This window comes from Lagopus leucura, unplaced genomic scaffold, assembly GCF_019238085.1.
Source record: "Lagopus leucura isolate 7727_CA_CO unplaced genomic scaffold, USGS_WTPT01 Super-Scaffold_100015, whole genome shotgun sequence".
Classification (NCBI taxonomy): domain Eukaryota; kingdom Metazoa; phylum Chordata; class Aves; order Galliformes; family Phasianidae; genus Lagopus; species Lagopus leucura.
This window is the reverse complement of record NW_024962269.1, coordinates 2826795-2843235: the sequence shown is the minus strand read 5'-3', so window position 1 is coordinate 2843235 and position 16441 is coordinate 2826795. Positions and strand designations below refer to the sequence as shown.

The window sequence follows — 16441 nt, the reverse complement described above, 5'->3', positions numbered from 1 at the left end:
AGTGAACAATAAAAGGGAATTTTAACAAAGCTTAAACTTTGCCCAAAGAACAACAAGGATGTGAGCTGTTTCAGTATGTGCTTGCAGGTAACAAACTGTGCTGCAAGCAATGGAATATTCAGCACACAGGTTACTTCTAGTTACTAGTTCCAGCTGCCAGCAGAGCTTGCAGACACAAGAATACTAATGACACCTGCAGGCTCTTCTGTGCATCACAGATGATGATTCTGACGCCCACAGGCGTCCACTCTTACACAGCATGATGGCCAATTTCTTTTGGCTTCAACATCCAAACAAAAAGCATTCAAGATGATTGGAAGTCTAAAAATACAACCAGCCATAGGCTTGCAAGCTCCTTTTAAGACAGTTCACAGATCTTCGGACAGTCAAGCAGTAACCATGACAAAAGAACAGAACACTCATTGAGACACATGCCCACAGACATCCAAGTTTCAGTTATATTATCAGCTGCTGGCATTAAATATGTATATTTCAAATTTTGCAAGTCAAAATACTTCCAGCATTTTTTGTAAATAATATACACTTCCTCTAAGCAAAAAAATAGAGTAGGCAAAGATAAAAAGGATCCTTGGAAAAAATCATACATATATGTATCTTTTTACTATTATTTTCAAAAAGAACAGTCCCTTCAAAATGATTAAAAATCCTAATGTTTTTCACAAAATTGCTTTTGGGAGGTCTGCTGGTACAAGATTTTAGCGATGGGAACAACAGAAGAACCTTCCTCATGATAGTTATGATACGGAGCAAACATCAAAGACTTTTGGATTCACAGGTTTCTATTTATTTGATATACTTTGAAAAAAGGCTTCACAGATCTTGTATTAATGATTAATTAACTGGAAACTACTTTTCACAGAATCATGGAATGCTTTGAATTGGAAGGGATCTTTAAAGGTCACCCAATCCAACTCCCCTGCAGTGAACAGTGTCATCTGCAGCTAGATCAAGTGCTCAGAGCCCCATGCAGCCTGACCCTGAATGTCATACCTCATCTCTCTGGGCAACCTGTGCCAGTATGTCATAACCCATACAGTGAAAAACTTCTTGCTCAGACCCAGTCTGAATCTTCTCTCTTTCAGTTTGAAACCATTTCTATTTGTCCTGTGACAACAGATACCACGAAAGAGTCTGTTCCCTCTCCTTTTCAAAGGGGGCTTCAGGCATTGAAATGCCATTCTCAGCTCCCCCCGAAGCTTTCCCTTCTCAAGGCTGAGTAGCCACAATTTGTCCAATTTTTAATTCACTCCAAAGTCTGTTTTCCATATAGTTGAAATCTTGAAGGAATGAGTAGAACTGTTTAACACAAGCCAGAGGACAACAAACGCAACTCCTTGCCCACAGAGAGGACAATCCCCCATATGTAAGGAAAATGCACACTGCTGTTTATGGAAAGGGTTTTTTGATATTGTTCCAATTATACTTGTGATATCACCTCACAAAATTTACACCTTCATCCCTCAAGAATGCCTACAACAATCAATTCTCTAAGTGAAGTTTGAAGAATGTTCTCCAGAACCAGACTTTTAATGGAATTCTTTGCATTCCATTTGTTTCTGAGCTTTCACTAGGCACAGAGCAAACTCGTAAATATTTCTGGCAGAAGACTCCATGCACACATTCTTCCTTACCTAAAGAGGCAGCATGCAGGAGGCAGTTTCCATCACCTGTTGTGGCCAAGGGAAGAAGACGTTTGCAGCTTGTACACACTGTGGACCACCAGTTCAAACGACCTGAAAAGAAAGCATCCATTAAAATGACATAATGGGTACTAAAGGAAGGTGAGTACTGTGTAGAGTCACACAGTGATGATATGTAATGTTGAAGGCTATTTGAAACTGTCAGATTTAAATTAGAAAAAGAACCAACAATGTTACAATGATACCTTAAAAGGCAGTTTGCTGACATGTGCTTAGTTTCCTTAAGGAAAGAAGGCTAAAAAGAGCCTCTCTTTCACTTCTCCAGTAGACTGTACTTCCAGAAAACTGCCCATCTACAAAACTACTCGCATACACTGATGTTCTTGAAATGTAATACTGAGCTGTGCATGTAGAAATAACTGTAGAAGTAAAACTGACCAAGTAAATGCTTCTTTTTGGGCTGATGCACCAGCAATACTGAGGTTACCAACCAGAATGCAAATCCAAAGTCATAAACTGAGATGGCACAGAAGTGTACAACTACGTATAACTGGCTACACATACCCAGCAGAGAGCTCCTGCTCAGTTTACCAGCTTATTTCATAATCAGAGATGTGTTTTTCCACAACATTACTGCATTCCATTTTAGTGTGAGAAAATACTTGCTGTTCATACTAGAACCAAATTACATAAACGTATTCCAGAGAGGAAATGTAATCCAGAAAAGAGGAAATGAGTATCATTTTCTTGTAATTCTGATGGTTGTGACTCCAGCACCTGACATATACTTGAAAGTCTGTTAAAAAATCTTAGCTAGGAAAACGCTCCTATTGTCTCAAATGCATTTATTTATATTTCTTTTAAATCAAAGCTTAATTTTTAACAGTCTGAAATCAAACGTTTTCATAACTTTAGGGATTTGTTTTCAGGAGTGTGAAACACAGGCAAAATATGCAGCTGCATTATATGCTTCATAAAAATTAGTTTTCAGGTTCAGGTTTAGTTGTTATACTGAGTAATGTTTAAGGAAAGCAATAAAAAAAACCCACTGTGTTTAGAGCACTTTTTGTAGCTGTTCTGCTGCCCACATGATGTATTTGAGAGCCCATCAGCACAGCAGTTTGGGTGCTGCCAGTATCTCCCCTGCAGCCAAGCAGCTTCTCTGTGAGGCTACACCTTAACTGCACACAGCACAAGTATGGTAACAGAAATCAACCTGCTGCAGTAAAATGCTTAGAATTATGTAATTCCTTTCACCCAGATCCCATTTAAGATTATCACAACCTGAGCCATCCTCCCTTGCAGAACTACACTGATTGCTGCAAGAGCCCTCAGTCTGCACATACCCTGCACACTGACCTCATTCCAGGCAATAATGAGCAGCTGGGGTTACGAGATGCACAAAAGCCTCAAATGCTTTTATGAGTATATAAATTGTACACATTGATGAACTCTAAATGTCTAGGAGAAATTCAGAAGGCAATCACACAAATAGTAACAGACACACTGCAGTAGCAGAGAGAGACCAAGGAATGCTGTCTTCTGTTTATGATCTGACAGCATTTTTGAGTGAAACAGGAGTTTCTCTACAGGTAGGAAGCAAACTGAACATCCTTTCACATAAAGATATAATGGTAGCAAGTGCTTAAGTATGTAGAAACAGAATTTAAATCCTTTTAAAGACATCCATCTCATTTGGGGATGTCAAACAAAATGTGCTACAGGCTTTTTTTTTTTTTAGCATTTTTGCACCCCCAATCTATGGTGTTCTTGGTTTTTTTTTAGCAGTAATCTGCTGCTCCTTCTCTTGCCTAATCAGCTTTTTTTTTTTTCCTCCTCCTATTGAAATTTATGCCCTTAAACCAGAACTCAAGCACACACATCTCTCCTCCCTTAACAGTATCTCAGCTACTGAAATGACAGTCTTCCTCTTTTTCTTGTTAAAATAAGATCACAGTCGTTTGCAGGGAATACATCTTATCCACCAATGTTTTGATGTCACTGACCAAAGTGTAGTCAAACTGGGCCCTCTGTTGGTCAGAGACAATAAAACGTGTGATGCTAAGTGACACCTATTAATTCATGCTTCTCATTTCAGACAACACGTGTACAATGGCAGGCAATACAGGGAAACTGAGCATTTGTGGTCAGACAACAGGTCACTTTATATGACAACACTTGACATGAAAACACAGGTGTGCTTTGTTTTTTGTTTTGAGTTTTTTTGTTTGTTTTTTTAAATTAAGCATCTGCTGTTTGATCTGTTAAACTCATTTCAACTGAAGAATTCTTTCTCCAGAAAGTTTTAGAGTCATGACAGCCTCCTCTTCAGATACCAGGGGCTCCAGGCACAAAGAAACCTTCACAAAGCAAGTAGTAATGGGGGGATCAGCAGTCTTCACTAAGAGAAGTGCCAGGAACAAAACAGTTACTGGTTGTTTCCACTGCCGTAATATTTTATTAAAAAGCAAATTAGCTTTCCTAGTGTGAGTCAAGGTATTGCCCTGATTCAAGTAACATGAAGAAATGAATAAATGATTAATTCTAACTGTCAGAGAGGTCTGAAAGGAATACTCAGAAGCAGGAAATTCTAAGCAGGTTTCCATGGTATAATCCTGTAAGCATGTCTTTTTGCCACTTGCAATGATTTTGGACACACGTGAATGAGAGATAGGACTGCTGCTCTCTACCTCCTTACTCATCTTTTCTGCATTAAATGACTGAGCTGCTTACGAAGCAAATCCTGGACTGCATTTTAGAGTCTAAGGTTTTGAGGCAAACCAGCACTGACTGCTGGCTCCAGACCAGCACCCTAATTCTACGTTTTCTATCTCCTTTTGTTCTTATTAGTAAAGCCCGTTCTTCCATTTCCTAGCATGCAAGCTACATCCTCGCTGGTATCTCAGTCCTACCACACCCTTCCATATGAGATTTATTTTTTGGACCAATACATCTGTCCCTGTATCTTCCACTCCCTGAAGTACACCATGCACATCCACTCTCTGATCTGTGGTTTCTCTGCAAGTTTCACTCTTCCAGGCTTAGGCTTATTTAAACACACAACCTTTTAAGTCAATATCTCAGTACACTGAGCCCATACAGATGGGTTCATTTCATGGTTCATTAATAAACTTTCTGTTTCATCAGGTAAAGATAATAATTTCAAATATGTTTCTCCATATCCATCCAAATTAAAACTTTAACTTAAAATGTTAAACTACTAATAAATATGAATTAATATAAAAAATAACTTTTCATGTTAGTAATGAACTATTACTTTCACAATCTTCAGTTTCTTATTACAAAAACAATAATCAGTGTACAAGTTGCATATTTAAAAAATATTCTCAAGCTGCAACAGATCTTGAAGAGGTTTCCTTTGTTAGTTTGCATTTGTTAACTGCAATGACACTTCCTCACAAGCATTAGAAGCACCATGACTGGTGGACTCCTCCATCAGTCTTCCATTCCTTCCTTCTGCATTATCTTTGAATTATTAGACAAATTTGACAGTATATGAAGTTTTAAGAGAGGATGAGGGCATGCATCATTCTGCAAAGCACAGTATTTCCTCTGGCATTTTTTTTTCCTGTGCAAGACACCCAAATTCCAAAAATGAAGCATCATTAAAAACAGCAGAATATCAGATAACCCAACCACTGCCATGTGAAGTCCATACCCACCTGCTTGCTCCAAAGCAACCATTGTTGCCTGCTCAATTAAGTCACGTTCAATGAAGCTTCTGAAATCTTCGCTGTACACACTAAGGTCTGGTAGCTGGAATGTGTAGATGGGCATCTCCAAAGGAAATTGTTCATTGCTGCATTCATTTGCTACATGTGATCGAGCAAGAGAGACTATGGCTGAGCTGGCATGAGAAATGCCTCTGGAAAGCCGCTTTTCTGTAGAGAAGCCAAAGAGATTATAGACTGTAAGAATATACTGAAAAGCATCCAACATCGACAGTCTGGTGAGAGTCTTTTCACTTTGGAATGCATTCTGCTTCTTTAATATTTTTGGGGGTTTATTTCTCCATACTGAATGATTGCTTAGTTCTCATTATGGATTCCCTATGGCAAATTATAGATGAACTGCACTCTCCTTCTTTCAAAACAGATTAATAGTAAAGAAATGGCATGAAAGAAAAGCGTTTTATTTTCAAGAAGTTCAAAAGTTATTCTTATGTTTCTAGAGATGCATTACAAGAAACAATTACTGGTGGACTTACAATGATCAATTATTGCTTTGAACTCTTAAATTAGGTTGACTTGTGAATCAAAAGATACAGTATTCTGCAATCACTCCATATCAAATGCCATACTGTTTAATTTCAGAGCAATCCACCTGGACACACTTTTATCATCACTGTGATGAAAGTCAGACAAACTCAGTTTTTAGGCACGAGCATTTTTTAAAATCCTGATCCAAGGATCAATCCACAGTTCAAAACAAGCCATGACAATAGCAAGTCTGGTATAGAAGTATGTATTGTTTAAACTAAAATGATAGATTTCACTTCTCTGTTGACAAATGCCATAAACAAAACAGTTAATAATGGACTGACAAAGCAAAATAAGCATTAGAATCTTAAGAACAGAACAAATTACTACCATGTCATTTTACTTCTCTGTACATGTCCTCAGTATCAGCAAACAGGTAAGAGAAAAATTAATCACTAATACCCTGCAAGTGTTAAAAACCATAAATTATTCAGTTCAAACTGATATATTTTTGAACTTAGAATACAGGAAAGTTACAAAAATTGAGAAAAACTGTGCATACCAGGAGTTCAGTAATACCAACAGGGTTAGATCTGTTGATGTTGATAAAATGTTACAGGTAACAATTCTAAAGGGAACTGAAACAGTTATATCTCTGAAAGCAACTTCATTTTCCAAACAAAGACCAACTGTAATACACCTCTTGTTCTCGTCTGACATAACTGAAACTGCCTACATCAGTTTCAGAGCTTTAGTAAGCAATAGCTCTCTGATCGTGAAGAGGTCAGGAAGGATTTCAGTTACCCATGCAACATAACTTTTAACCAGACTTATGCCACAGAACCCACTGCAGAGACAAAACCATCAGACAGACATTTCAGTGTAAACTTGGTAGTATACTAACATGGATTTTTACAGTGAGTTGGATCCTAATAAGGATGAAAGCAACAGTTTTACCAACTACAGTGTGCTACTCTTCCTCCCTTTATCTGTATTTCATGCTCTCAGGAGTCATAAGAAGCAATGCAGCTCCTTTTCTACTGGTGGAAGCTATCCATTTAAAATAGAGCTTCACTGATACTTGTGAGCAGTGATGATGTTTCCCGTCTGATAGAAGGGATGAGCTGGCAGGAAAAGGGAAGGCTTTCTGTTCCAACTGCATAGAAAGCTCTGCTAAAATCACCACGCTACTGCTGTTGCTTTCCTACTTGAGAAGCTGTCAGAGCTGTAGATTAATCTTAGTGCTAACTACAGTTCCTTGATAATTAATACGAAAAAGAAATGCATTTCAACAATCCAAGCAAGAGAGTGAAAACTTGAAACAGAATTGCAAGCAAAAAATGTAAATCCTAATGCTTGTGATGCTGTACTGCAAATCTGCTGCCTGAGGTACATGACTCATTTTAGTTCTGAAGGTTTCAATTTCTATTTTGCGGGACTTGAGAAGGGATGCTCTTTCTTCAGGGGAGCCATAAGGGATCAAAAATTAAAAAGCTGAAATTTATTCATAGATTTCATACATCCTAATCAAATACTACGAAAAAGAATGCAAAGGCAGAAATATGGATTATTTATTAAAAAACGGCTTTTTTGTGTCTCATGTAGTATAAAAGTACTACATGAAGCACTACATACAGTAGTGGTCTCTGACACCCTCTAATTCCCTTTTGTACCACAGGACTGCCTAGCAATAGTGTATTTCCGTACTTGAATTGCTCATTGACAACAAACAAACAACTTGTAGAGCTGAGGCAAAGCCTGTGACAGCTGAAAAATGCAATGCATAGCATCTCTGCAAAGACTGTCACAGTGACGTGGATCACAGGCTGGCTGCCAGTGATTTCAACCTCCCTGCAGACACACAAAACTCACAAGCAGACCATCTAGAAAGCTGCTCCCCAGAAGCCCCAGAGAAGAGCTCTTACCTTGAGCGATGTCATCTTGCCGCTGCAGGCAGGGCCGCTCGGCCTTTGTCACCTGAGGAGGCTGCTCGGGCTCGGGCTGCTTGCAGTACTTGCCCTCGTTGAACACCTGCGGCAGGTTGGCGGTGTGCACCTGCCGGAGCTGCTCATAGTCACTTAAAGCTGCTGTCAAGTCCCAGTTTTTGCCTGCCAAACAAAAAAAAAACAAAAAAAAAAAAGGACATCTGCTCAGGACAGTCTGAGAGCAGACTGGGGGCCTGGAAACCATCCCCTGTGCATTTAGAACAAACTTAAACAGAGAAATCATTTTCACTTAGAGCATCAGCTTTTGGAAAAAACATTTACAACTGCTCCTTCCTGAACAAAAATGCACAGCTGATAAACACCTTGAAAGTGCACAGCAAACAGACATGGATACAACTCTTTTCTCTCTTCCGTGTGTTCTTGGTTTGTTTTCTATTATTTGTATCTGTAGAACACACGGCCTTCTGCACCCATCCACTGCTGCACATTTGCTTGAATTTATTGCAATGTTTCAGCACTCCCCTTTTCAGGAGGTGAAATGTCCTCATGCTGCTCTCCAGTACGCCAACCACAGTAAGACACACTGTCCCTCAGTTGGGTTCCATCACCTCACATTGTCCCTCTCTAGCCGACAGAAGAGACCTCTCAGTGGAAGAGACCTCAACATGAGTAATCCTCGCTTGCTCAGAGTTGAACACGCGCTTTGTCAGATCACGTCTCACACTCCTTAACAACAAAACTCAGTCACACCTTAGGCAGCCCACACTGGCTGTACTGTTACTAGATTCTCTATTTTTCAGGCTGATAACACTCATAACACTTATGCAGCAAGACCTGAGCAACATGCTGTTTATTTAAGATTTAGTGGGTTCTTTTATGTCTCTGTTTTTGCTAAAACAGCATAGATCAGCAGCACTGCAACAGTTAACAAACTCATTTTCTTTCAATTGTTAACAATAGACATCATACAATTAGGGGACATTCATCATTAATCAGCAGGAATAGCAAGCATGCAATTACAAAGCCACACTCACAACCTTCACAAATCCACCTACTCCAATATGTTAAAAAGAACATTTAAAAGGTCACCAGCAATTCCTGATTTAGTGATAAACAGCATGCCAGAAAGGATGCAACCTTAGACAGAGAACTAAGAGAGCTCTAAGTAGTGAGGACCACAGCAAAGGTCAGTGTGCAACAATACACATATACAGTACTTCAGCAAAGGGTATTTTAAGGACAGGAACTGCAGCTTGAAGTTGAACAGGACCAAAAACATGGAGGGAAAAAAAATGATGCAAAAGGGGAAGAGAGAGGTTAGAGAGGACAACGATGCTGAACAGGAAACTAAGTTAAGAGGAAGAGAGGACATAATTATTCAAAATGACAAATACAATGGGAAAATAAGTATTTTGGCAAAATGACAGTATAACTAAAATGAACACATCTTTCAGAATTTTTAACTATTCTAATAGAAGGCAATATTTGCCCAGCTACTTTACTTTCAATGTCATTTTTTCATTCTTAATGAAAATAGCATGCAAATGCAATACCTTTCCGAAAACAAAGACTACTGAAGAAGCAGTGTAACAGTATAAATCTGAATGCTTTTGCCAGCATGTCTTACATATTTTACTATCACTGCACGTACATTTTACAAGTCACAGAAAACAAATCACAATCAAGTGTTGCTAAAGATAATGCAAAGCTTTTGCAGAACTAAACCTACATCAAAAATTCAAAAAACTGAAAATTATAATAATAATAACTATAATAATTAACCAAATAAACAAAGTCTCCCTGTCTGCAGGACAGAAGTCTTGCTGGCAAACAAATCCTACATTTTCACTCCTTCAAAAACTAGTGTAGAGTCACTGCCTTGTGACTCAAATATTCCATACTGCCGTATACAAAGGTGTTCTTAGAATAGCAGCTGTGCCACAAATACGAAGTAGCAGCTGTTAGGTGGAAGGAACATCATCTCCTCATTTAGCCCATTACACTGACCCTGCATTTTACACAAGACTGCACAGTGGCTCGGTAACAAAGCAGTTAAACAGCAACAGAGTTTTCAGCAAGAATGCTCAGTTCAGGCAGCCCTTTCCCTGTGGGGATGAAATCTACCTACAAGGACGTACAGCCGCAGAAATTTACGAAGCACCAGACACAAATCTGGTATTTGGCAGGGTGTATAACTTATTTCTAAAAACAAAGTCCAGGACTCTTACTCCATCTATGCTCCGAGCCATCTTTCAGCTTAGATTTTGAGCCATCGTGCACAGCAGAAAGTAAAACAGCTTTGATCTCTACACTACTGCCTTCCTTCCAAGAAGGCAGAAAAGAGTTCTTAGCTGAAAATGTTGGCTGCAAGGCTGAGAGGAAAAATGAGAAAGTCCTACCATCAGGTGCTCCTTATAAACAAAGACATAGCCCAAGATCTATCAATTTAAAGCTCTTATAGAAAGAGAATCATATCTGTTCCTGGAGTTACATCAATACCCCATTTCACAAGAGAACGCAGTAAGGCCTGAAGCCTGTGAACTGACTGAGCTCCCTAAAACAGAGGAAACCCTTTAAAATTCTTCTTTTTCCTATCAGCCTCAATTAGTTATGTCCAGATTTGATGTTAATTTATGTGTTCCTGATGCATAAGGGAAGTGGAAAGCGTTCACCTTTGGCACAATGGAAATTAAAAGCTGAATGTGGCTGGTGCATTTTGTGACAGACCAGACTCCTTCTGGAACACATGTAGGCCTCCGTGTTTTGTGTGATGCTGCTGGCTGACAGGCTCATAATAGCCAATAATTATATGAGATCATCATAATTATGTAAGATCATCAATCTCATTTAGAGATTTAGGACCAGAAGTGAAGATTATTAACAAACAACACCGTTCAATCGTTCCAGTATCTTGATGAAAGCTACTCAGGAGCCCTTATGTACGCGTTTCAGCTGAACCATGACAACCTCAACTCTTTAATGGAACATGTGTCTAGCTGTATGTGCTGGCGAAGTTACAAGAACTATTCTGAACTCAGCAAGTTCTGGCCTTTTATCCTCACTATTTCATAGACTTTTTTTCACAGGACTCTCTCCAAATGTTTAGAATTTGGACTGCAGGAACAATTCAGAATTATAAGCTATGTAAAAACAAATACGATGAGAAAAAGCTAAGGAACACCCCTTCCAACTGCAAAAACTCTTTTACCTCTTCAGTTACTTCTCTTTCACTGGATACCATCTCCTCTATTTATTAAAACTAAGAGATAAAAGATGAATAATACAGAAAGGCATCTGGAGAAATAGAAAACAGCCTCTGATTTTCCAGACAATTAACAGATTCTTAGTTCTTATCAACATAGAGTGACCAGTGAACAATTAACAGAACAGATTAATTTAAAAAAAAAAACAAAACAAAAAAACCTTCCCTCAACCAGATAATCATTTAAGATAGAAAGTTTACCATTATCTTCTTTTCCACCTGAGGATGTCCATTCTGCTAATAGAACAACGCACAAGTTGACTTTAAATGAAATCAACTCTTCCTATTTGGCACAATGCAGATTAACATGGATAATGACAGGCAAAGGAAAGGAATTCCAGATCAGCTTCACTCTTTCTGAAAAACTTGGGTGTAAAACCAGGCTAGTATTACACCACATGTTTTAAAATGAGTTTAATTTTTGTTCAAACTCTCAAATAATAGCATAGCAAGGACACAATTTTTTCCCATTTCCTGCTTGATTGCAAAGTCTCTCAAGATGAACAGACAGCTGGAAATGACAATTTTGATCTCTGTGGAATAAGACATTGATAGCTACTCAGTTTCTTCTTCCTTTGCCAAGTCTTCCACAAGAGAACTATAAAAGGAACTGCCTGAGGGAAAGAATAAGAAGCTATTTTGGGAGAGATGGTTTTGTACAATCATATGACAACACTGTAAATTTCCCCACCAATTATGTTGTGGTGGTTTGGGTTTTTTTTGTTGTTGTTGTTGTTGTTGTTTCTTTTAATTCTGCTGTTCTCAGAAGGAAACATCTTTCTACTGCCTCTCTTAACCTCCATGGGTCAGTCTCCTTGAACACACACATTCCATGACTCAGCCAATCTCCTGATTCTTACTAATGCTGAACTACACACACCTCAATTAAGTTCCACACAAAGCTGGAAATAGGTATCAATTATTTCTATGTAATGGTTAAATATGACACAAATAAACAGTCAAGCAGAAAAAGCAAAGCAAAGATACTGTTGTTTATGCAAATAAAGGCTGAACACAGTCATATAAACGAACGAAACCACTTACATAAGTGCATACAGGTTCTCACTTAAATATATATTATTGCTGCAGTTTAATTTCTTCTTTCCGTTATTATTACATACACAGAATTTCACAGATCTCCTTCACCTGATGTTGTCTATAGTACTGGCATTTCAATACATCTCATCCTGTCTAATCCCTTATCCTCCTTACTAATCACGTGATCACTGCCTGCATACCTCCTGCTGTCTGAAAACTAACCTGTTACCTGATCTCTTAGCAACCTCCACGCTTACCCATGCCTATACAGAAAGTCTGTGACTACAGAAGGACATCATTAGAGCTTTAGACCAGACAGCCATAACAATGCTTTAACTTACTCTTCTTTTCATAAAGGCAAGCGCGTGCTCCTGGTTAGCTATTAAAATCAATATTGAACACAATTATTCTCAAAACAAAGCTACTGCTACCGTTTAAGTAGAATCAGTTTTACCGCTGTAAAAGTGTATGAAGAGCGTATTTTGAATGAGATTTAAAGCTCAGTATATATTTTCAGCAATTAAACACTAACCACTGAAAAATACAATGGAGGAAAGGAAAGTCTGTACCAAAACCAGGCACCTGAAATAGTGGTACTGACCTGTAGGAAGCAGCAACAGATCTTCCAAGTAAGGAAGACTGAGTAGAAACATGTAACTCACAGATGCCACAACATTACACATTAGGAGGATTCAATAGAATACAATGCTTTTCTGGTTTTCTAATTTTCAAAAATAAGGCTAATATAATGAAAATACAATTGGTTTTATGTTTCAATTTAATGAAAAAACTCTTTTTATAGTAATATAGAACAAACTGTCCCTGTCTATTCCAAACTGGGTCAAATTTAAATAGTATTTGCTTGTCCTTCAGCCATCCAGTTTTGGTAATTAGTAATATCCTCATGAAAGACAGGATAGTAATACCAGCAAGCCTAAATTTAAAATTAGAAAAAATATATTTTGGAAGAAGACACAATGGAAAAGAACTGGCGAAAGAAACAACAATACGGACTTGGTCCCCAAGATGCATTGAGGGATTTGAATGCTATTTTATGAAGTGATTTTAAACTTGAAAAAGATGTAAATGTTCACTCTGTGCTTTAGTGTACAGTCAGTCCAAAAGAAAGCCTCTGTCTCAAGGAATTTCGTGAAAGGCTGTTCGCGTGACATTTACAGTACTGGAAAAGCTATTGCTTTCAGATAAGTTCACTGAATAAACTTTTGTGTGTTTGCATTCCACATACACACGCGTGTTCGAGGTCTTCATAATCACACAAGAGCAAAGAACTCAGGTCCGTATGAGATATTTTTTGATATGAAATGATCTGCTTCAAGCACAACCGATGCTTAAACCATCACAATGTATAGCATCAGATCCAGTTTCCAGGTCTCCAGAGTCAAATGCTGCTCAGAAAGCCAAGCAACTGCCACAGCCATTCTACCTACTCTGTAATTTGCTGACAGATGTTGCGCTCACACTCTCCTCAACCTGTGGGTTTTTTTTTTGTTTGTTTGTTTGCTTTTTTTTTTTTACTATCTGGTACAGACAGTAAATAGTTTCTGGTGTCCCTTACTTCCACAGGGACATATTCCTTGTTCTTTGCTCGCCTCCTAATTATTAAGCATCAGGATTTATGATGTCTTGGAGATGCCATGATTCTGAAGACACCTATTTGATGTTCAGGCTCTCAGAAGTTAATTCTCATTGGATGTTTACTTCAAAGTCTCTGCAAGACCAGAGAAGGTGTAAAGTGCTGTCAACCAAGAAGCCTCCCTGGAGGCTTGACCAACAAGAAGGAGCATTGAAAAGTCTTGTAGTCATGACCAAGCTAACAGAAATGTGCTTCCCATTTTAATAATTCACCCATAATAGCAACTATGAATTTTAGTACTGTAAGTAAAAAGCTGTTCTCTTAATTAAAAAGAATGATACAAATAGCCTAAGTGGTCCACAGCAGCATTCAGGCAACGAATGCCAGAAGTGCTGTGGAAGAAAAAGCCCTTCAACAAAAAACATATAGGAAGGTACCAAGAGGAACAAAGCAATCAAACAAGCATGAATTGTTCTATGCACTAGACACTGCCAGCAACTATTACATTCGACAAGTACTGCAGTTCCTGATGGAATACAGGTTCTGATGTGGAGACAGATCACCTGCAGAATTCAGCCCAGAAATAGCTCACTCAGCTACTGCTCAGGCATGATGGCACACAGTGAGCAGAAAAAAATATTGATACTGCTACAAAGAAGGGGAAAATTAAGGGAGGAATTAAGAAGTCCCCCACCAATCCTCATCTTAAAGACAAAACAGGATTAATCAAAACTCTGTGCGTCAATGACATAAAGGTGTATGCTACCCAGGCACTGAAAACAGATATTTTCCCAGAGCCATGCTGGAAAATAATCTTATTTTTTCAATTCTAATATACAGTCAAATGAAAAACAAAAAAATCAGTGAATTGGTCATGACACATGGCTCTATGACTTATCAGACTGTAATCTCAAGTTTTAAAAGCTTTCTTCAGAAGGAAAGCTGTGCTGCTTATAAATCTACCAATATATGAGAATAAACTGTAATGGAAAAAAGGATCTTTAAAACGTCCAAAAACTCAAGAAACCCTAAAAAGCAAGACAGATGACATATTATAGTGTACTTGCATGTGTTGTTAAGTGTTAAGCCCCTTCCGCCTCCACATCTTTCCTTGACTATTCTTTAAGTCTGTACATTTTTAAGTTCCCACAGCTTTACCACGTGAATACAAAACAGCAAGCAGCCCAGAACTGGCCGTTCAGACTAAGTGAGTAGAAATGAAACATTATTCATTGGAAAAATATCAACTAAGCAATTATTACTGCAATTTTAACCACCAATGAATAGCTGATTAGACAGCTGTGGGACTTTCACAAACGTATTTAAAAGACACTGTAGTACCATGAAATTGATTTTAATTTCTTATGTAGAACTAAGAAAACCAAAGCCAATTTTTTACTTTGATGCAGCTTTTAAAGTCTGCATTTACATCTATTTTCAGATGTGCATAGCAAAATTCTCAAAGAACAAATGCTTTTGAGTCTGTGAAATGTGAGCTCCTTATCAGTTAAACAACTACACAGAATATTAGAATTTGTTATCTTGAAATGTCAGAGCAAGCATGTATTGACCACAAGCTCCTTGTACTATACTAAAGCATAGCCAAAGATACAAGCAACAGCATAAATAACGTGACTGCCAAAAGGCAAACTTTGTTCTGTATGTAACACTAGAAAGGTATATACTCACATAACCAAAGGAATTCTTTATACATTCTTTTGAATGATACAGAAAATTAAAAAATCGAGGCTTCCAGCTCTGCATGTTTCACTTACCAAAAACTTATCAGACCGGACTACTTTTAGACTACAAACTGGACTACTTTTTATTCCATGATACTAATAGCTGTCAAGAAGAGCCAAACATACACAAGCTAGAATCAATTCAGGATTTTTTTATTTTTATGTTTAAAAAACAAACAAACTGAAGGAACTAGTCACGTCACCAGCAGTGGGTCTAATCTTGCTCAACTTCAGTGACCTGGATGAAGGGATAAAGTCCACCCTCAGCAAGTTTGCTGATGATACTAAGCTGGGAGGAGTGGCTGACGCACCAGAAGGTTGTGCTACCATTCAACAAGACCTGGGACAGACTGGAGAGCTGGGCAGGGAGGAACCAGATGAGGTTTAAGAAAACCAAGTGTAGAGTCTTGCACCTGGGGGTGCATGTATCAGTACAGGTTAGGGAATGACCTGCTGAAGAGGAGTTCTGTGGAAAAGGACCTGGGTGTTCTGGTGGACGAAAACAGGTTGGCCATGAACCAGCTGTGTGCCCTGGTGACCAAGAAGGCCAATGGGATTCTGGGGTGCATTAAAAAGAGCGTGGCCAGCAGGTCAAGGGAGGCGATCCTCCCCTTCTACTCTGCCTGATGAGGCCGTATTTAGAATACTGTGTCCAGTTCTGGGCTCTCCAAACAGACAGAAATCTCCTAGAAGGAGTCCAGCAGAGGGCCCTTTATCATCTCCCATATGAGGAAAAGCTGAGTAACCTGGGTCTGTTCAGCCTGAGGAAAAGAAGGCTGAGGGAGGGAGATCTGATTAATGTTTGTAAATATCTGAAGAGAGGTGGGAGGCAAACGGAAAGGCCAGGTTCTTCTCAGTGATACACAGCATAGGACAAGAAGTAATGGCCTAAAGCTAGAATGTAGAAGTTCCATACAAACATGCAGAAGAATCTTTACAGTGTGATGGAGCACTGGAATAGGTTGTCTAGAGAGGTTA

The 16441-nt window shown here is 38.6% G+C and overlaps 1 protein-coding gene across 5 annotated transcripts in view; it reads right to left on the bottom strand.

Annotated features, from left to right (window-relative positions):
- The window catches only part of OTUD7A (OTU deubiquitinase 7A), a 108489-nt gene that overhangs the window by 21616 nt on the left and 70432 nt on the right, over window positions 1–16441 (bottom strand). For all 5 annotated transcript variants that reach the window (XM_042876022.1, XM_042876026.1, XM_042876024.1 and 2 more), the window contains exons 6-8: window positions 7807–7989; window positions 5345–5563; window positions 1653–1754 (exon numbers count right to left, since the gene is read on the bottom strand). In XM_042876022.1, the coding sequence (XP_042731956.1) occupies window positions 1653–1754; window positions 5345–5563; window positions 7807–7989 (504 nt within the window). The remainder of the gene's footprint in view (window positions 1–1652; window positions 1755–5344; window positions 5564–7806; window positions 7990–16441) is intronic.